General features: G+C 43.0%; 1 protein-coding gene across 2 annotated transcripts in view; it reads right to left on the bottom strand.

Annotated features, from left to right (window-relative positions):
* rab6a (RAB6A, member RAS oncogene family) overlaps positions 1-21,761 on the bottom strand; it is a 112,999-nt gene that overhangs the window by 29,154 nt on the left and 62,084 nt on the right. Inside the window, exons 3-4 of one of the 2 annotated variants that reach the window (XM_068033373.1) lie at positions 16,282-16,335; positions 7,681-7,786 (exon numbers count right to left, since the gene is read on the bottom strand). In XM_068033373.1, coding sequence (XP_067889474.1) covers positions 7,681-7,786; positions 16,282-16,335 — 160 coding nt within the window. Of the gene's footprint in view, positions 1-7,484; positions 7,591-7,680; positions 7,787-16,281; positions 16,336-21,761 lie in introns of both variants that reach the window. The other variant, XM_068033374.1, reaches the window with a different exon arrangement.

The raw sequence follows: 21,761 nt of genomic DNA, 5'->3' as shown, positions 1-21,761 counted from the left end.
CCTGTCCTGCCACCCTTAATGACTTAGGTTCCTCTGCTCCTGCACCCCCTTTAGAATTGTACCCTTTATTCTATATTGTCTCTCCATGTTCTTCCTACCAAAATTAATCACCTCACGTTTCTCTGCATTGAACTTCATCTGCCACCTGTCTGCCCATTCCACCAACTTGTCTATGTCCTTTTGCAGTTCCACATTATCCTCCTCACAGTTCACAATGCTTCCAAGTTTTGTATCATCTGCAAACTTTGAAATTGTACCCTGTACACGAAGGTCGAAGTCATTGACAGATATCAGGAAAGGCAAGGGTCCCAACACTGATCCCAGAGGAACTCCACTACAAACCTTCCTCCAGCCCGAAAATCATCCGTTAACCACTACTCTTTGTTTCCTGTCACTCAGCCATTTTTGTATCCATGTAGCTACTGTCCCTTTTATTCCATGAGCTACAAGTTTGCTCACAAGTCTGTCGTGTGACACTGCATGAAATGCCTTTTGAAAGTTCATGTACACCACATAAACAGCATTGTGCTCACCAAGCCACTCTGGTACCTCCTCAAAAAACTCCAGCAAGTTAGTTAAACATGATTTTCCCTTAAGAAATCCATGCTGGCTTTCCTTAATTAACTCGCATTCGTACATGTGACTAGTCATTTTGTCTAGAAGTTTTCACACCACCGAAGTTAAACTGACTAGCCCGTAGTTGCTGGGTTTATCTTTACTCCCTTTTTTGAACAAGGGTGTAACAGTTGCAATTCTCCAGTCCTCTGGCACCAACCAAGTCTAAGCAAGACTGAAAAATTATGGCCAGTGCCTCTGCAATTTCCACCCTCACTTCCCTCTGTATCCTGGGATGCATCTCATCCAGCCCTGGTGCTTTATCCACTTTAAGTACAGACAGCCTATCTAATACTTCCTCTTTATCAATTCTAAACCCCTCTAGTGACTGACTTACCTCTTCTTTCAACATTGCTTGGGTGGCATCTTTTTCTTTGGTAAAGACAGATGCAAAGTATTCATTTAACTCCTCAGCTATGCCCTCTGCCTCCATGTGTAAATCCCCTTTCTGATCTCTAATCGACCCACTCCTCTATCTATAACGTTATCCCAGGGTCTCCACACAGCCTGTCTCCCCGTCCCCCTGCTTCTAAAGTGTCTCAGGGTCTCCTGGCACTTTCTATCTCTCTCCATCTGTCTCTATCCCTCACTATCTCTCTGTTCTCTCTCCGTTTCTATCTCTCCCTACCTCTCTGTTACTCTACCTCTGTCCCTCTCTCTCCCACCATGTGCTGGGACTCTTGCTGTTTGTAGTGTACATTAATGATTTAGACGTGAATACAGGAGATATGATCAGTAATTTCGCAGATGACACGAAAATTGGTGGTGTCGTAAATAGTGAGGAGAAAAGCCTTAGATTACAGGTCGATATAGATGGACTGGTAAGATGGGCAGAGCAGTGGCAAATGGAATTTAATCCTGAGAAGTGAGAGGGGATGCATTTTTGGAGGACAAACAAGGCAAGGAAATATACAATGGATGGTAGGACCCTAGGAAGTACAGAGTGTCAGAGGGATCTTGGTGTACTTGTCCATAGATCACTGAAGGCAGCAGCACAGGTAGATAAGGTGGTTAGGAAGGTAAATGGGATACTTGCCTTTATTAGCCGAGGCACAGAATATAAGAGGAGGGAGGTTATGATGGAGCTGTATAAAACGCTAGTTAGGCCACAGCTGGAGTACTGTGTACAGTTCTGGGCACCACACTATAGGAAGGATGTGATTGCACTGGAGTGGGTGCAGGAGATTCACCAGGATGTTGCCTGGGATGGAGCATTTCATCTAAGAAGAGAGACTGAAAAGGCTAGGGTTGTTTTCCTTAGAGCAGAGAAGGCTGAGGGGGGGGACCTGATTGAGGTGTAGAAAATTGAGGGGCATTGATAGGTTAGATAGGAAGAAACTTTTTCCCTTAGCCGAGGGGTCAATAACCAGGGGGCACAGATTTAAGGTAAGGGGGCAGGAGGTTTAGAGGGGATTTGAGAACAATTTCTTTTACCAAAGGGTGGTTGGAGTCTGGAACGCACTGCCTGGGGAGGTGGTAGAGGCAGGAACCCTCACAACATTTAAGTAGTATTTAGATGAGCACTTGAAACGCCATAGCATACAAGACTACAGGCCAAGTGCTGGAAAATGGAATTAGAATAGTTAGGTGCTTGATGGTCGGCACAGACACGATGGGCCGAAGGGCCTGTTTCTGTGCTGTATAACTCTATGACTCCTTTTACCACCCTTTTACTATTTATATGCCTATAGAAAACTTTGGGATTTCCTTTAATACTAGCTGCCAGTCTCTTCTCATGCTCTCTCTTTGCTTCGCTTATTTGCTTTTTCACTTCCTGTCTGGACCATCTACATTCTGCCTGGTTCTCAATAGTATTTTCTACCTGGCATCTGTCATAAGCACATTTTTTCTTCTTTATCTTAATCTCTACCTCTTTTGTCATCCAGGGAGCTCTGGACTTGTTTGCCCTACTTTTCCCCTTTGAGGGAACATACCTCGACTGTGCCCGAACTATCTCTTCTTTGAAAGTAGCCCATTGTTCATCCACCAGTTTTCCTGCCAGCTTTTAACTACAATTTATTCGCCCCAGCTCCATTCTTACCCCATTGATGTTGGCCTTCCCCCAGTTAATTATTCTTACCCTGGATTGCTCTTTGTCCTTATCCATAGTCAGCCTAAACCTTATGATACAATGATCACTATCCCCTAAATGCTCTCCTACTGATCCTTGATCCACTTGGTCCACCTCATTCCCAAGAAGCAGGTCTAGCAGGGCCTCCTTTCTTGTTGGACTAGCACCAGACTGCTGGAGAAAATTTTCCTGAACACACTCTAAGCACTCTTGCCCTTCACTACCCTTGACACTATTATCCCAGTCTATGTTTGGATAATTAAAGTCCCCCATTATAACTACCCCATCATTTTTGCACCCCTCTGTAATTTCCTTGCAAATTTGTTCCTCCACGTCCTTCCCATTAGCTGGTGGCCTATAGACAACACCGAGCAAAATAACTGCACCTTTTTTGTTCCTTAGCTCTAGCCAAATTGATTCTGTCCTCAACCCCTCTGGGACATCCTTTTTCTCCAACACTGCAATGCTCTCCTTAATCAATACTGCCACCCCTCCCCCTTTTTCCCTTTCCGATCTTTCCTGAACACCTTGTATCCAGGAATATTTAACACCCAGTCGTGCCCTTCTTTGAGCCAGGTTATAGCCACATCATATTTCCACACGGCAATCTGCGCCTGTACCTCACCAGTCTTATTCACCACACTCCGTGCATTCACATACATGCACATTAACCCTGATTCAGACTTCATTACTTTCTCCCTTACTCTGACCCCATCTAAAAACGTACTATTCCCTACTCTCGTGCTATCTATCTTCCCAGTATTCGATGCACCTTGGTATTCCTCTCTGATGCTTGCTTCCGGTTCCCACACCCCTGACAAGTTAACCAGTTTTGCTTCCCTCCAATGAGCTCCCTCTCAGGTTCCCATCCCCCTAACAATTTAGTTTAAACCCTCTCCAACAGCATTAGCAAATCCCCCTGCAAGGATATTCATCTCAGTCCTGCTAACATGCAACCTGTCCCACCTGCCCCAGAACTGGTCCTAATGTCTTTGAAATCTGATGTCCTCCCTCCTATACCAATTCACCAGCCATGTGTTCATCGCTCCATTCTCCTATTCCTATGCTCACTTGCAGGTGGGACTGGAAGTATTCCAGAGATTACTGCTTTTGAGTCTCCTTCCTAGTTTCCTAAAATCTTTCAGGACCTCATCCCCCTTCCTACCTATGTCATTGGTACCAATATGGACCACATCTGACTATTCACCCTCCCCCAGAAGAATGTCCTGCAGTTCCAAGATTTTAACCCAGTGGCTGTGAAGAAACAATGATATAGTTCCAAGTCAGGATGGTGTGTGGTTTGGAGGGGAACTTGCAGGTGGTGCTATTCACATGCATTTGCTGCCCTTGTCCTTCTAGGTGGTAGAGGTGGCAGGTTTGGAAGGTGCTGTGCTGCAGCGCATCTTGTAGATGGTACACATTGCTGCCACTGTGCGTCGGTGGTGGAGGGAGTGCCAATCAAGCGGACTACTTTGTCCTGGATGGTGGCGAGCTTCTCGAGTGTTGTTGGAGCTTCACCCATCCAGGCAAGTGGAGAGTATTCCATCACACTTCTGACTTGGGCCTTGTAGAAGGTGGACCGGCTTTGGGGAGTCAGGAGGTGAGTTACTCGCCGCCGGATTCCTAGCCTCTGACGTGCTCTTGTAGACACGGTATTTATATGGCTACTCCAGTTCAGTTTCTGGTCAATGGTAACCCCCATAAGGTTGATAGTGGGGGATTCAGCAATGATATTGCCATTATGTGTCAAGGGGAGATGGTTAGATTCCCTCTTGTTGGAGATGGTCACTGCCTGGCACTTGTGTGGCACAAATGTTACTTGCCACTTCTCAGCCCAAGCCTCGATATTGTCCAGGTTTTGCTGCATTTCTACACTGACTGCTTCAGTATCTGAGGAGTCGCAAATGGTGCTGAACATCGTGCAATTACCAAACATCCCCACTTCTGACCTTATGATTTAAGGAAGGTCATTGATGAAGCAGCTGAAGATGGTTGGGCCTAGGATACTACCCAGAGGAACTCCTGCAGTGATGTCCTGGAGCTCAGATGATTGACCCCCAACAAACACAATCATCTTCCTTTGTGCTAGGTATGACTTCAACCACAGAGAGTTTTCCCCGATTCCCATTGACTCCAGTTTTGCTAGGGTTCGTTGATGCCATACTCGGTCAAATGCTGCCTTGATGTCAAGGGCAGTCACTCTCACCTCACCTTCAGCTGTTTTGTCCATGTTTGAACCAAGGCTGTAATGAGGTCAGGAGCTGAGTGGCCCTGGCAGAACCAAAACTGAAAGTCACTGTGCAGATTACTGTTAAGCAAGTGCCACTCGACAGCACAGTTGATGACACCTTCCATCACTTTTACTGATTTACTGATGAGATTGAGAATAGACTGATGGGGCGGTAATTGGCCAGGTTGGACTTGTCCTGCTTTTTGTGTACAGGACATACCTGGGCAATGTTCCACATTGCCAGGAAGATGCCAGTGTTGCAGCTGTAATGTAACAGCTTGGTTAGGGGCAAGGCAAGTTCTGGAGCACAGGACTTCAGTACTATTGCCGGAATATTGCCCATAGCCTTGCAGTATCCAGTGCCGTCAGTCAATTCTTGATATCATGCGGAGTGAATCGAATTGGCTGAAGTCTGGTATCTGTGATGCTGAGGACTTCAGCAGGAGGCCGAGATGGATCATCAACTCAGCACTTCAGGCTGAAGATTGTTGCAAATGCTTCAGCCTTATCTTTCGCACTGATGTGCTGGGATCCCCCATCATTTGAGGATGGGGATATTTGTGGAGCCACCTCATCCAGCTAGTTGTTTAATTGTCCACCACCATTCACAGCTGGACGTAGCAGGACTGCAGAGCTTAGATCTGATCCATTTCTTATGGGATCGCTTAGCTCAGTATCGCGTGCTACTTATGCAGTTTGACACACAGGTAGTCCTGTGTTGTAGCTTCACCAGGTTGACACCTCATTTGGTGCTGCTCTGGCATGCCATCCTGCACTCTTCATCGAACCAGGGTTGGTCTCCCAGCTTGATGGTAATGGTAGAGTAGGGGATATGCCGTGCCATGAGCTTACAGATTGTGGTTGAATACTATTCTGCTGCTGCGGCAGGCAGATTGGTGAGGACGAGGTCAAGTATGTTTTTCCCTCTTGTTGGTTCCTTCACCACCTGTTGCATACCCAGTCTAGCAGCTATGTCCTTTAGGACTCGGCCAGCTCAGTCAGTAGTGGTGCTACCAAGCCACTCTTGGTGATGGACATTGAAGTCCCCCACCCAGAGTACATTCTGTTCCCTTGCCACCCTCAATGCCTTCTCCAAGTGATGTTCAACATGGAGGAGTACAGATTCATCAGCTGAAGGAGGGCGGTAGGTGGTAATCAGCAGGAGGTTTCCTTGCCCATGTTTGACCTGATGCCATGAGACGCCATGGGGTCTGGAGTCTATGTTGAGGGCTACCAAAGCAACTCCCTTCCGACCGTATACCACTGTGCCACTGAGTCTGTCCTGCCGGTTGGACAGGACAGACCCAGGGATGGCGATGGCGGTGTCTGGGACATTGTCTGTAAGGTACGATTCGACGAGTATAACTATGTCAGGCTGTTGCTTGACTAGTCTGAGACAACCCTCCCAACTTTGGCACAAACCCCCAGATGTTAGTAAGGACGACTTTGCAGGGTCAACAGGGCTGGGTCTGCCGTGGTCATATCCGGTGCCTAGGTCGATGCCAGGTGGTCCGTCCGGTTTCATTCTCTTGTCCATGCTTGAACCAAGACTGTAATAAGTTTAGGGGCTGAGTGGCCTTGGCAGAACCCAAACTGAGCCTCAGTTATTGCTAAGCAAGCGCCGCTTGATAGCACTGTCGACAATACCTTCCATCACTTCACCGATGAATGAGAGTAAACTGATGGGGCAGTAATTAGCTGGGATGGACCTGTCCTGATTTTTGTGTACAGGACATACCTGGGCAATTTTCCCACATTGCTGGGTAGATGCCACTGTTGTAGCTGTCTAACAAATGTTCAAATGTTGTGTGTGAGGGACTACTCTCCGATTGCCTAGATGGGTGCAGCTGCAACACTCAAGAAGCTTGACATCATACACAGGACAATTGATGGGTAGTCTATCCACTACCTTAAATATCCATTCTCTTCACCACTGGGACACCACAACGACAATGTAAACTATCAATGGGATGCACTGCAGCAACTTTCCAAGGCTTCTTCAACAGTCCCTCCCAAACTCGTGACCTCCACTACTTGAAGGATAAGGAAAGGAGGCAGGTGCATTGAACACCATCCTGACCTGGGCATATATTGCCATTCCTTCATTGTCACTGGGTCATAGTCCTGAAACATCCTACCAAACAGCGTATGGACGATAGTAGTTCAAGTCAGCCTTGCTAGTGATGCCCGTATCCCGATAACTTTTTTAAAATGTATATAAAGCTAGAGCTTGATAGGGCTGACTGGAGAATTTTTAACTTCTAAAGTACTCAGACACAGCTTGCAGAACTGAAAAGTTTTTCTTTTAAATAACGTGAACATTCGAACAATACAAACAGTTTAAAAAGTTGGTACTACACACCAACTAAAAAATTTTAAAAACACTTTCCCAACATTCAAGTATTAATGGGTTTAATCCAAGATAAAACAAATAACCATGGTCACCAGAAACACAACCAGGTTTTCTTCACAGGCCTATTGAGGAGGTTATGCAATAATGCAAGTGACAACAGGGGATGCACATGCCAATTAGAAGCCAATGTTAGAATAGCAAAAGGCCCCACTCACTTGTAATATCATAGACAACAACTGCAACAGTAGAGTCACGAATGTAGCTAGGAATCAAGCTCCTGAACCGCTCCTGACCTGCTGTGTCCCATAACTGCAACCGCACCTAGTCATCAGGCAAACAACAGCAAGAAAAGGGAGGAGTAAGAAAATCAAGGGCTGTTCCCTTTTGAACATCAAAACTTCATATACCTACTTGTGATATCGTAAACTACTACAGCTGCGGCTGAATCACGGATGTAACTGGGAATAAGGCTACGGAAACGCTCTTGGCCTGCAGTATCCCAGAGCTGAAGCCGTATCTGTAGGATGGGAAAAAAAGTCAAGAGAACAAAACCAATGGCAAGCACCAAAACACACAAAGTAAAGGAAAAAGTGGAAAAAACTAATCCAGGGACTAAAAATGCAACGGCCAGCGACTGTAAAATCATTGTGTGAAATAAGTGTTAAACTCATATCTAGCAAGATGGTATAGTGTCACATATCAAGGGCTGGGCAAAGTTTAGAATCACCTCCATTCCATAGTTTTGTCATCTGCAAATAATATAATCCGTACCAATGTAAGATGCCTTTTATATTTGTGTCAATGAGTTGGATGCACCACGAAGTGTTGAAATATGGGTCAAGCACAACTGGACATTCCTGGATGTTGGAATTAACAAGTACTGTCAGCTATGTGAGGGTCACACTTTGACAGCTGATGGTGTGAACACTCCACTGGTAGCTATATAAAAGCAGCTTTATAATAGTGTATAAAGATAATAAAACAAACCAGTCTTCCCATAAGTGTTCAAATTTTCCCCATCCAGAATAATCTGGGTTTCGAATAGTTCTAGCACAACTTTCTAGATTGTTCAAACAGGAATCGTTGTTAATCATCAAAAGGCAATTTTGCAGTGCATAGGTTAATCATCAGGCATTTCAAAATTCTTTGAATTTCAAGTTACCATAATACAATGCAGCATCACCTTGTGATGTAATTTCTATTCCCAGTAGTACTATAGACCGATAGCTCAGCATTAACATCCACTAGTGACAGTAGGAAAGCACAAATTTGTCCATATACATCAATATGTGCAAATGTTTCTACTGTGCATAAATACAGCAACATTTGCAGAAAAAAGGTACAGAACAAGAAAGATCTATGCAGTTTCCAATTGTGATAGGTTTTGTGCATCTAAATCTAACTGCAAAATACTTTTTGGCAAGTGACTTACAATTCCTGGATTGCATATTATGAACAGTACAACTCAAAATCCAGTGACCTATATTGACACTATCACCAAAAGTACAGTACTATCTTCTTTTTCTTTCTTTTCCATTGTCTCTCGAGATAAGGAGGCCCAAAAGAAAAGAACTATCTAGTGCTTTAGATATTGATCAATTAATTTTTTTTAGCTTTTCAAATTTCTAGTTTTCACACTGTGACAGTGAAATATAGTTTCAGAAATAGTTACTCCATCAGGACCTTACAGCATGTGAAACACCACTTTAGAGAAAATTCTGAGCATCAATTCTTCATTTGCCCACTTTTTTTAAAAAATCCAAGTAAAATTTTAACTTTATTTAACTTTCTTTCCTCACCCCAACTCCAAAAATGAAAATCCACTATGGTTAAATCGCCCAATTTAAACATTCCCAGCTTTATACTTCATGTAAAAGTATTATATCACTACTCAGCTATTTCCTTCCTTGCTTTCAAAATTCCCATAAATACCCACAAATTATCATCTTTGGAGGCCATAAAGAACTCTACATTTTAGTGTTGCTTACGAACATTTACAAGTTCAGATAGAATAAAAAGTGGTGAACTGAAAGTTGTTCAATCTCCACCTAGAAATTCAGCCCAAGAATAATGAAGACAGCAGCTGGAGTAGACATTCTCAAGCTTTTCCCCGTTCATTGAATGACCAAGTAGAAATAAACTTCAGCACAGTAGCTCCAAAATGTCAAGAAGTACATGCAGAAAGCATGCAAGTCTTCCAGGGAGCTGGCATGGAGACAGAAAGAAACTCACCGCAAGGAGAATGAGCTTTTACTTATGATGAAGGAATGATGCAAGGAGATGCAATCTATTTAGCAATGCATTAACCCAAGCAAGAATGATTACATGGTTCTAAACATAAAGCTAAAGTCAGTAAAACAAAAATGAAATATGCCTGCACTACCATTTCCTGAGACAAGCAACGGATGCAATGACCCAAAAGTGGCAGCTGTGCTCTATCGAAGTGGTAAGCATGACACAGCGAGTCTGCTGCCAAAGTTCAAATGTTCACATGCACTGCAAATTAAGGCTTATAAAATAAGCATCATGAGCTCAGGATCAGGCAATCTTAACTAGGGTGGTGCAGTAACATTACAACTGAATTCAGTATTCTTAGGTTAGCAAGGAAACTGAGCAAGGTGGCTGCCTCCATTTCAGTCCAGTTACTCCTGGAAGTATTCTTATGTAGTCAGAAAGGAATCCTTCTCAGCTGTGATAACTCCTATAGTTGAATAGTCAATATTGACTATTTAGGCTTACACAATAATGATCCCCTAGGTAAGGTACTGAAGGGTATCTGGCAAATCCTAGTCCAGCTGTGCGGATATGCTATTAGTCATTAAAACATCTGGATCAAGAGGAATGCTGCAGTCTCCTCTTTCTGAAGAGAGTTTGCTCTCAGTCTCTGAGGGAATAACTATCCTCTCTGAGAAGAAACCACTTATTTCAGTGAAGTGTCACGAGTATTAGCTACTGGAGCCAAAACAAAAGATATCCCAGAACTGAAAAGGGTGCCTAAATTAGTCATTTGCATGAAGGGTTCCATATACAAAAAAGATACGCTGCTGAAGATGGCATGGAAAACATTTTATAAAAGATGGGAATAGGTGTTGTTCCAGGCCATGACTGGCTCTTGCACTAGGGAGTTCTGCTGGTGAGGTGGCTTGTTGGTCAAAGCCAGCTCCTCCTATTATAGATCAGTGTTATTAATATCAAACTCAAGGGAATTACTTCAGGTGAAATCAATAACTACACTGAAGGGAACGGCAAGACTGTCTACAAATCAACTGAAGACAAACGATTTCGATGCTGGTTACGTGCTGCTGCCAACAATGGAAGCAGCTACAGAAGTCCACAGATGAGATTTTCCACACGAGCAACCCAAGAATCTGCATTTATACACAGCCTTTTATTATTTAGAAAAGACAAATTGCTTCACAAAGGCATAATCAAAAACTATATACTGAGCCAAAGGGACAGATAATTTGTTCAAAAGCTCAGTTAAAAAGGTGGGTTTTCAGCAGGCCTAAAAGAAGCAGGAAACAGAAAGGGTCAAGTAGAGAATTCCAGAACCTCGGCAGCTGAAGATGAGGCCACCAATGGTGGAGCTGGAAAGAGGATTGGAGAGTTCAGCAGTGGTTCCAAGACTGAAGGAGGTTAGAGATAGGGAAGGGCAAGGTCATAAAAGGATTCCAACAAGGGTATGATCATGTTAAACTGGAGGATGGAGGCCAGCAATGAGCATTAGAATGGTCAAGACCAGAGGTGACAAAAAAAAAATGAAGGATTCAGTTGCAGATAGGCCAAGGTAGGGACAGAAGTGGGAAAAGCTATGAAGGTAAAAATTGATGAATAATATGATTGCAATGGGGAAAAAATAAGTGTCAGCTCAGGGTGGGATTGCTTAGGCCACTGAGGTTACAAAATGTCTGGTTCAGCTGGAGATGGTGGATAAGAAAAGGATTTGGAAATCGATGGCAATGGTGGGGAGTTTGTGGCAGTGGCCAAAGACAATGACTTTGATCTTTCCAATGTTCAGCTGAAGGAAACTAGATAATTTAAGACTGGATGTTGGAAAACAAACAGTCTGGCAGACAGTAGAGGAACTGTTGGAGGTAGTGGAGACGTATAGCAGATCTATTCTGCACTTGTTTGGAAGCTGACCCCAAGAGTGACACCAAGGGCAGCATGTAGAAGAGGAAAGGTAGTGGGGCTGGGGGGACCCCAGAGGTAAAAGTGCAGAGGTATGAGGAGAAGCCATTACTGGAGATGCTCTAGCTATGATCAGATAGATAAAAGTGGAACCAAGCATGGGACGTCTTACCGAGCTGGACAAGAGAAGGGTTGGGCGAGGATGGTTTGGCTGACCATGTTAAAGGCTGCAGAGGTCAAGTTGGGATAAGGCAGCATGGCCAGTCACAGAGAATGACACTTATGGCTTTGTATAGGGTCGTGTCAGTGCTATAGCAAGGGCAGAAATCTGGTTGGAGGTTCGAACATGAAGTTGCAAGAAATATAGGCACAAACTAAGGATTGGAAATGGCTCTGTAGTTAGCTAGAAATGAGACATTGAGGTGTGGTTTTGATAAGAATGGGTGATGGCAGCAGTTTTGGAAGGAAGGGGCACAGTACCCGATGAGAGGAAATAATCTGAAATGTCACAAAGTACGAGCAGTCAGCAGTTTAGTGGGAATGGTGTGAAAAGAGTAGTAGATAAGTCTCAAAAGATAAGGTGAGCTTGGAGAGGGCATGGGAAAAATGGATGGGTAAAATCAGAGAGAAGCTAGATAGACAGGTTCTAAAGCCTGGCTCACGTATAAAATTAAATCCCAACACGGGCCCTTAAATTTTGTTTCGTGCCCAGCCCGACACGAATATTCCTCAGCTGTTCCGGCAACAGGCTGTTCCATGGGTAAGCCTGATCCCGTGACTTCCCGGAAGCAGTGTCCAGCCCGACCACACCCTGAATGCTAGACTTGGAATTTCGACTCAACCTGAATCCAACACATGTAGTCGGGTCTACTTGGGTTCGGGTAGCCAGGCTTTAATGGGTTCAGGACTAAACAAGGCCTACATGTGACTCCAGACCTACAGCAATGTGGTTGACTCTTAAATGCCCTCTGAAATCGGCAGCAAGCCAGTCAGTTGCATTAAACCGCTAAGAAGCACAAGAAAAGGAAATGAAACTGGACCAACCATCCGAATCGATCTAGGCATTGGAAACGACAAGGGCAAACCCAGCCCTGTCGATACTGCAAAGTCCTCCTTACTAACATCTGGGGGCTTCTACCAAAATTGGGAGAGCTGTCTCACAGACTAGTCAAGCAACAGCCTGACTCACGGAATCATACCTTGCAGACAATGTCCCAGACACCACTATCATCCCTGGGTATGTCCTGTCCCACCAGCAGGACAAACCTACCAGAGGTGGCAGCACAATGATATACAGTTGGGAGAGAGATGCCCTGGGAGTCCTTAACATTGATTCCGGACCCCAGGAAGTCTCATGACATCATGTCAAACATGAGCAAGAAACCCTCCTGCTGATTACCACCAACCGTTCCTCCTCGGCTGATGAATCAGTACTACTCCATGTTGGACACCAAGTGGAAGACGTGCTAAGGGTAGCAAGGGAAAAGAATGTACTCTGGGTGGGTGACTTTGATAGCCATCACCGAGAGTGGATCCGTAGCATCACTACTGACAAAGCTGCCTGAGTCTTATAGGACAAAGCTGCTAGACTGGGTCTGCACCAGGTGGTAACGGAACCAAGAGGGAAAAACCTACTTGACCTCCGCTTCACCAATTTGCCTGTCACAGATGCATCTGTCCATGACAGTATTGGTAGGAGTAACCGCACAGTCCTTGTAGAGATGAAGTCCCGTCTTCACAACACAAGACTACTTGTATGCAAACAGCGTAAGCAGCATGTGATAGTCAGGGCTCACAATCCCACAACCCACAAATCGGATCGAAGTTCTGCAGTCCTGCCACATCCAGTTGTGAATGGTGGTGGACAATTGAACAACTGACAGGAGGAGGAGGAGGCTCCACAAATATCCCCATCCACAATGAAGTGGGAGATGAGGATGAAGCATTTGCAACAATCTTCAGCCAGAAGTGCCGAGCTGATGATCCATCTCAGTCTCTTATTGAAGTCCCCAGCATCTCAGATGCCAGTCTTCAGCCAATCCAATTCACTCCATGTGATACCAAGAAACTGCTAAAGACATGGATACTACAAAGGCTATGGGTCCTGACAACATTCCGGCAATAGTAATAAAGACATGTGCTCCAGAACTCGCCGCACCCAGCTGTTCCAGTATAGCTACAAAACTGGCATCTACCCGGCAATGTGGAAAAGTGCCCAAGTATGTCCAGTACGCAAAAAGCAGGACAAATCAAACCGGGCCAATTACTGCCCTATCAGTCCACTCTCCATCATCAGTAAAGTGACGAAAGGGATTGTCGACAGTGCTATCAAGTCGCACTTGCCCAGGAATACCCTGCCCAGTGACGCTCAGTTTGGGTTCCACCAGGGCCACTCAACTCCTGACCTCATTACATCTTGGCCTTGGTCCAAAAATGAACAAAAGAGCTGAATTCCAGAGGTGAAGAGAGTGTGACTGCCCTTGACATCAAGGCAGCATTTGACTGAGTATGGCTTCAAGGAGCCCTAGCAAGGAATCGGGGGAAAATTTTCTTCGCTGGTTGGAGTCATACCTAGCACAAAGGAAGATGGTTGTGATTGTTGGAGCAGCAATATAAAGCAGGTCAGAGGCTGGGAATTCTCCAGTGAGTAACTCACCTCCTGATTCCCAAAGCCTGTCCACCATCTACAAAGCACAAGTCAGGAGTGTGATGGAATATTCTCCACTTGACTGGATGGTTCGGCTCCAACAAAACTCAAGAAGCTCAACACCATCAGGGCAAAGCAGCCTGCTTGACTGGCACCCCATCCACCACTTCCAACATTCACTCCCTCCACCGCTGCATAGTGGCTGCAGTGTGCACCATCTACAAGATGCACTGCAGCAACTCACCAAGGTTCCTTCGACAGCACCTTCCAAACCCATGACCTCTACCACCTAGAGGGACAAGGGCAGCAGATGCGTGGGAACACCGCCTCTTGCAAATTCCCCTCCAGGCCACACACCATCCTGACTTGGAACTAGATCACCGTTCTTCACTGTCGCTCGGTCAAAATCCTGGAACTCCCTTCCTAACAGCACTGTAGGTGTACCTACACCCAAAGGACTGCAGCATTCAAGAAGGCAGCTCACCACCACCTTCTCATGGGCCATTAGGGATGGACAATAAATGCTGGCCTAGCCAGCAACACCCACACCCCATGAATGAATAAAAAGAAACATGAAGTCTAGGAGGAGAAAGTAACTGAACTAATCATCTCACTCTTGATGATAAAGAAGTCCATGAGATTTAAGGAGACTTGTACTGAAATTGTGTAAGTCTAGGACAGAGACACCTTCTGCCAGGCCACAAGAGACAACATAAAATGTTGCTAGGTTCTGCATCTTTTTCTGACGTGATGCTGTACTTCTTAAAAGAATGCAAACTCAAGCTCACTTTGCATCTGGAATAGAACCTGGACATTGCTAAAATTATCCTGCTGCTAAGCATCGTAACACTTCGAGATTGAACAATTTTCACAATTTTAAAAGTCAGGTGGTGTAGATATCAGAAGAGAAAATATCACATTTGCTGATCTCAATAAACTGAAGGATTAAGATCAAGATACTAAACAAACCATGAGATGGACACCAAGAACAAAATGCAAACGATGTAAAATCAGAAACTGTTAAAACTTCTTAAATACGTTTACACAACTAAATACTAGAAATTTATAAAATACATACAATACAGTTTAGAGATACAGCACTGAAACAGGCCCTTCGGCCCACCGAGTCTGTGCCGACCATCAACCACCCATTTATACTAATCCTACACTAATCCCATATTCCTACCACCTACCTACACTAGGGGCAATTTATAATGGCCAACTTACCTATCGACCTGCAAGTCTTTTAATTTTACATTTACTTTACATTTTACTTTTAACATGGAAAACCTTTCTGTCTAAAGACAATAGTTGACAGGTCATAGGTGATGATGCAGTTTAGTTGAAAATATTCAATGGAAGGAGGATCGGACTAAAATTAACAATGCAAAAATGTGAATTTCTTAAGGCCCAGTGACCCAGATGACAAAGACTTTTGTATAAATTACCCATATACCACAAGTGGATAACAGCAAAACCAATCTGTACAAGGGAACATCTAATTTGCAATTTTTTTAAAGATATCACAGAGGCAGGAAAATGCACTCCTCTCTCTTGCCAACAAATCCAGAAATAGTTTATAAAATTAACTCTTACAAAGAGATATGCTCATTTATTGCAGTGTAAAAACAGGCTCCCCTCTCAAGAGGCCTGGCATGGCAGGACTCCTGGCTCAAAGACCTATTCTGAATGCACCCAATGGGTCTGTATGGTGCCTGCCATTGAAATGAAAGGGAATCAAGAACATTACCACACCTGAATGCTGAACACAGTTGAAAAGCTTGGTACAAAGCCTCTCCCCAGAGTGTATTTTACCCTTTAGCAGAAACTGCAGTGATGGCAGTTTCCAGCAGTTCTTGGTTACTACACTCTTCACCGGGGACAAAAGATTCCAAATGCAATAGCAACTGGAAAGAAAAACTGGACTCCAAAACAGTGTTATAATACAGCTGAAATTAATTGTCAGTTTTTAAAACAGGATTCAATAAAGATAGGACAATCATCTTGAGACATCAACACACTTCATAGAGATGAGAAAAAGGTTAACTCCTATAACCTCTGGTTATTCCTCCAGCACTACTATCCCCAATATCTTAATAAGTACATGGATAGAATTTGGAAATGCTATTTTAACCAGCGTCTTCATTCTCGTGAATACTGGATCAGAATACTGAACCAATTTTCAAAATTAAGTCTTCAAATTTGAACAAATATAATGCTTTTAAGTTACTTACTGTTCGATCTTCCAAATACATAGTTTTTGACAAAAAGTCTATTCCAATGGTCGCCTGTGGGATAGGGGTGAGGGGGAAGGAATAAAAAATTGATTTATTTCCAGCAAAATACAGAGGCTATGAATAACAAAATCGCAATGGCTTGTAATATCTTTTGATGATTTAACACTCTGAAGACACCCAATATAATCTTCTACATGATTATAACCTTTCCTGATTCCTTGAACTTTACTCACCAACTTGTTGGCGTAAAGTAACCAGCAGATGCTATAATAAATCACCACATCATCTCTCACTCTACAGACCATCTACCAAGATTTACAAGGCCTTCATAGTTGGGTACTTCTCAATTGTACTCAACATAAACAGGGACAATGTGCCTCAAATCTTTATCTAGAGAGCTTTTGTGATGACAGGCATTCCTTCAGAACATGCCCCAAATCATTGAATCACAATACTAAATTGTTTGATGATCTACATGATGACAATACTCTAAGATGGCTGGAATTATATACCGAGTCTGCACGTTAAATAAGTATTTAGATATGCAATTTAAGCAACGTCTATTAAAGTAAATGGCACCTCACATTGCTAATCCTTCTAATTTACATTTTTAAGCCACACTAAACAGATAAATTGGAAGTGAAATATACAACTTGTATTTGTATTGTTCCTTTAATGTAAGGAAACGTCCCAAGACACTTCACAGGGGCAATATAAACCAAAATATGACACTGAACCACATAATGAGATATTAGGGCAGATGAACAAAAGTTGGTCAAAGAAGTAGGTCTTAAGGAGCATCTTAAAGAAGGAAAGCAAGCTAGAGTGACAGCGGTGTTTAGGGAGGGAACTCCAGACCTCAGAGGCCAGACAGCTGAAAGCACAGCCACTGTTGCTGAAGCGATTAATATCAGGGATGCTCAAGACACCAGAATTAGAGCACAGGTATTTCGAAGGGTTGTGGAGCTGGAGAAGTCTACAGACATAGGGAGGGTTAAGGCCATGGAGGGATTTGAAAACAAGAATCAGAATTTTTAAAAATCAAGGTGTTACTTAACCAGGAGCCAATGTGGGTCAGCGAGCACAGAGCTGTGCTTGGTGTGAGTTAGGACATGCGCAGCAGAGTTTGGGATGACCTCAAGTTTATGGAGTGTAGAATGTGGGAGGCTGGCCAGGAGTGTATTAGAATAATCAAGTTTAGAGGTAACAAAAGCATAGATGAAGGTTTCAGCAACAGATGAGGTAGGGATGGAATCAGACAACGTTACGGAAGTGGAAACAGGTGGTCTTGGTAATGATGAGGATGTGGTTGAAAACTCATCTCAGGGTCAAATATGATACCAGGGTTGTCAACAGTCTGGTCCAGCCAGAGACAGTTGCCAGGGAGAGGGATGGAGTTTGCGATGAGGACTGAAGACAATAGCTTCAAGTCTTCCCAATATTTAATGAGGCGCAATTTCTGCTCATCCAGTACTGGATGTCGGACAAGCAGTCTGACAAATCATAGATAATGGAGGGGTTGAGCGAGGTGGTGGTGAGGTAGAGCTGTGTGTTGTCGGCGTGCAGAGGGAAACTGGTGTGTTTTCGGATGATGTCACCAAGGGGGTAGCAAGGATATATCCTTGGGGGATACCAGAGGCAACTATGTGCAAGTTGGATGAGAAACTATTGCTGGCGATTCTTTTGGCTATGATTAGATAGATAATAATGGAACCACAGTCCACCCAGCAAGATGAAGGTGGAGAGGAATTAGAGGAGGATAGTGTGGTCAACTGCATGAAAGACTACAGATACATCGAGAGGAGCAAAGAGGGATAGCCTCAGTAAAAGCTAAGCAAATGAAGCATTCATATTTTCGCTCAGACATCTGAACAAACAGTTCAAAGTTACATTTGTTACTGACCAGGGTGCTACCTTAACTTCAGCTGAAACTTCATGAGACGATTGCTTAACCCTTTGTTTCCCTAATGCTCGTCTAAACTTGAAAGTTTTTTGATGCACAGGTATTTCCACTTCTGCTTTGAAAGTTGAAACTACAAATGGACATGTGGCGGCTCTGGGTAAATCAATGACTATAGTACAAGGCAATAAAAAAACAAGATAAGCTGCCACAATTCATCAAACTTACTTTTATAATACACGAATGAAACACAATTATTGTGTTACATATGGTGGTTTTTCTATTAGCAGAAAATGCATTTACTTGCCTTTTTAGTCCTCCAAAAAAATCCATGCTAAAAAGCACATGTGAAATTAAAATTATTAAACACTAAAAGCAAATGTTACTAATCATGGCCAATGGATTATGGCAATCAAATATGGTCCCCTATCTCAGCCTTTTTAGTCCTGCACCATTCTCTTTACTGTTCTTGAACACTCATTTCGAAATAAACTAGTTCATCCCTTTCCGACAACATGCTACGGCCAGTGACCAAATAGGGGTCCTTTGGGAGGGCTGAAATAGCAGGCTATGCGAAATCTTAGTAATGTCAAGGTTTTGAGCATTTTCAGGAAGCAGTAGAAAAAAACTGTCAGACATTAGGGATAGTGCATTTTATTTCCAGTATCCAGTCCACTTTCTTTTTCAAGTAAACAATTAAATTTCAGCAAGTTGTGACTTTTTTGGCAAGCCAAGATAAACCGACAGCAGTTACAATATGCAAGTACCAAAATGAAAAATCTGATGATCAGAATGAGACAAACATTAATACACTCAATAACCAATTCAACCATGAACAAAACTTCAACCAATAATCAGGGTATTAAGCTGTGAAAGTTGGCCTTTACAATATTAATGTCTGAACTCAATCGCAAGATTGAATAATTTAGGATCAAGCTGTTTGTTGAAGCATTGAATATGAGGAATGCTGAAAGTAAAAGATAATTTTTTTTTTTAAACTCCTTTCTGGAAAGAAATTTTTCTCTAACAGTGCTTACTCAAATAATGTAGGGGGAGGGTACTGAACTAGTAATACAGGTTGAGCATTTAAATTCCATGGCAAACCCCACTATTCACTAATGCCTTTTCAGGAAGGAAACCTGGCTCCTCTACCCAGTCGGGCCTTATGATGTGGTTGACTGTTGATGTCCTCAGAGCAACTAGGGATGAGTAAAAAAAAAATGCTGTCTTACCAGCATCACCCACAGCCTAAGAATGAAAAAGTGGTCCATTTTAAATAAAATTTACTGTACCTCCAAGAGAGAACCCTTTTCTAATCATGTTCCCACAGATTACAGTCACATTCACAAATTCGAAACCCAAGCAATAGCTCGCTGAGCCCATTAGGTTCGAGAGACACAATGTGTGTTGTAAGCCACCAGTTCTATAAAGCAGCTGCCACTTATCAATTACTCTTGACTAGTCACAGCATTACACCAGCTTGCATACAGAAAGTCTGAATCTAATGGTTTCGGGTTTAATAGTTTATACTGCATAGCAGGTAGCCAATCAGGAAACATTCACAATCATTCTTAACATTTCAGATGGATATTATGTCACTGCACTATTCAAAGAACAGGAAGTTCTGCTGGCTCCACTCTCAACCAACATCAAAAAATCCATTTGTTCTGCATCTTAATGGGGATTCTTGCCATGTGAAAACAAACAATTCAGGCAAATGTAACAACCCAAAGTAATTAATATGAAACACCTGAGGCTTGAGACACAAGATGTTAAATAAATGCAAGGCTTTCTTACCATATTATAGCATGTAGTTGAATGAGCAATACTGTTGAACAAGAAAATTGCCAGTAGTTCAGAGCTCAATGCAAGCTGTCACTAACAGCTAAAGAAAAGCAGCAATCAGTTTCACTGCAGTATGGTACAATTTTTAAAAAAAAAATAAGATTACTTCCATCACTTTGCAACAAAAACACTATAGTGACGTGACACAAGCTAGATGGATTATAATGTTCACTTAGAGAGCTGTGAACATGTAAAACTGGGATGAGGAGGTAAAAATAAAAAGGATACTGATCTTATGCAAGTGGAAAGAAAGCCAGAGGGGGAAAAAAAATTGCAATGCAGGATGTACTTTTTTTTTATATAGGGAGATGGTACAAGAACAAGCCATATAGACAAGTTGTTAATTTCAATTCCAGGTCCATAGTGAGTTAGCTGATCACAGCACTACAAGTGGCCTCAGTTACAAAACACATGGGTAGATATGGTTGACAAAATTGGGCATTGTGGAGATGTCCTCAATTAAACTGCCTGCTGATACTAACCAAGAATAAAGACCAGCTAGGCAATGCAGTAGAGGGCTCCTAGCACAAGCCAAATCTCTGCAAGAGCATATACCTTTGGGAGATGCATGTGTGGGACAAGAAAAAAATGTTTGAAAATAAAACTATGCTGGTGAAAGAATTCATTACATCATAGTGCACTTCCACTGAAAATGCCAGAAGTTTTTTTTTCTGTCAATAACTCTCCTCTATTGAGCTCAACCACCGTACATACAAAATTGCAAGTCAAATTTTGAAAACCGCGTAAAATCTGCATACAAGTACTCGCCTGTTAGAAAAGGCTTATTGGTGCAGGGTTGATCATGCACTTTAGCAAAAATTACACAAATTAATGTGATTTCATGTTGTGATATGCTTAAATCATCTCAAATTGATACCATTGCCAAAAACATACCCACAAGCATTTCTCCCTAGTATCACACTATTCAAAATGCTCTCTAAAGACCAACCAATTCTAATTGTATTGCTAGGTGTTTCACAGTTCAAGTGGATATATTACAAGTTATACTTAATTGCATCAATGATTTTTAAAATAAATAAATAAATTGTAATAAAGTAGAGTCAATGAAACTATCTTCAGAGACCTAGGCCGGAATTTTACCATTAAGAATCGGGTCCCGTCGGGGTCCCGGAGGGAAAAATGGCGCGCGAAGACGTCGGGCCGGGTCCACGGCGTCATTACGCGCTGACGCAATTTAACCAGCGTGGGAAGTCGGGCACGATCGAGTTTGCGCTCGCCGCCCGACTAACATCAATTGAGAAGTACTTAAGGTAATTCAGAATCCAATTGACAGATTTTACGCTATGTATCTGATTTTACGGCCGTTAATCGGGTCATGGGGCATGGCGGGAACCCGGTAGGTTCAAAAGGGTGGCAGGCATTGATTCATGAGGGAGTTGGAGGTAAAAATGAATTTATTGAACTTTATTCATGCTGATGTTATTTGTGTGTCCTAACAAGGGTTGTAACTTGCAGGTTGTGCAGAAGGTTTAATCTGAATGTCATGCACTGCTGATAGGGACCCATGTAATATTAGTTATTGCCTGAAGGAAATACCTGAAGTGGGCCAGTCACAAAAGCTGCAAGCTATTACCTGTGGTCAAAGAATTTGTTCTGTTCTTCAACAATGGGAATTGATCACTCTGGAGATGGATCATCAGATGAGGAGGACAGTGATTCAATGAGTGACAGAAGTACAAATGGTCAGGGGAACATACAGCAAGCTGCATCA

This window comes from Heterodontus francisci, chromosome 6, assembly GCF_036365525.1.
Source record: "Heterodontus francisci isolate sHetFra1 chromosome 6, sHetFra1.hap1, whole genome shotgun sequence".
NCBI lineage: Eukaryota > Metazoa > Chordata > Chondrichthyes > Heterodontiformes > Heterodontidae > Heterodontus > Heterodontus francisci.
Note: the sequence above shows the minus strand (reverse complement) of the source record. Positions and strands in the feature narration are given on the sequence as shown.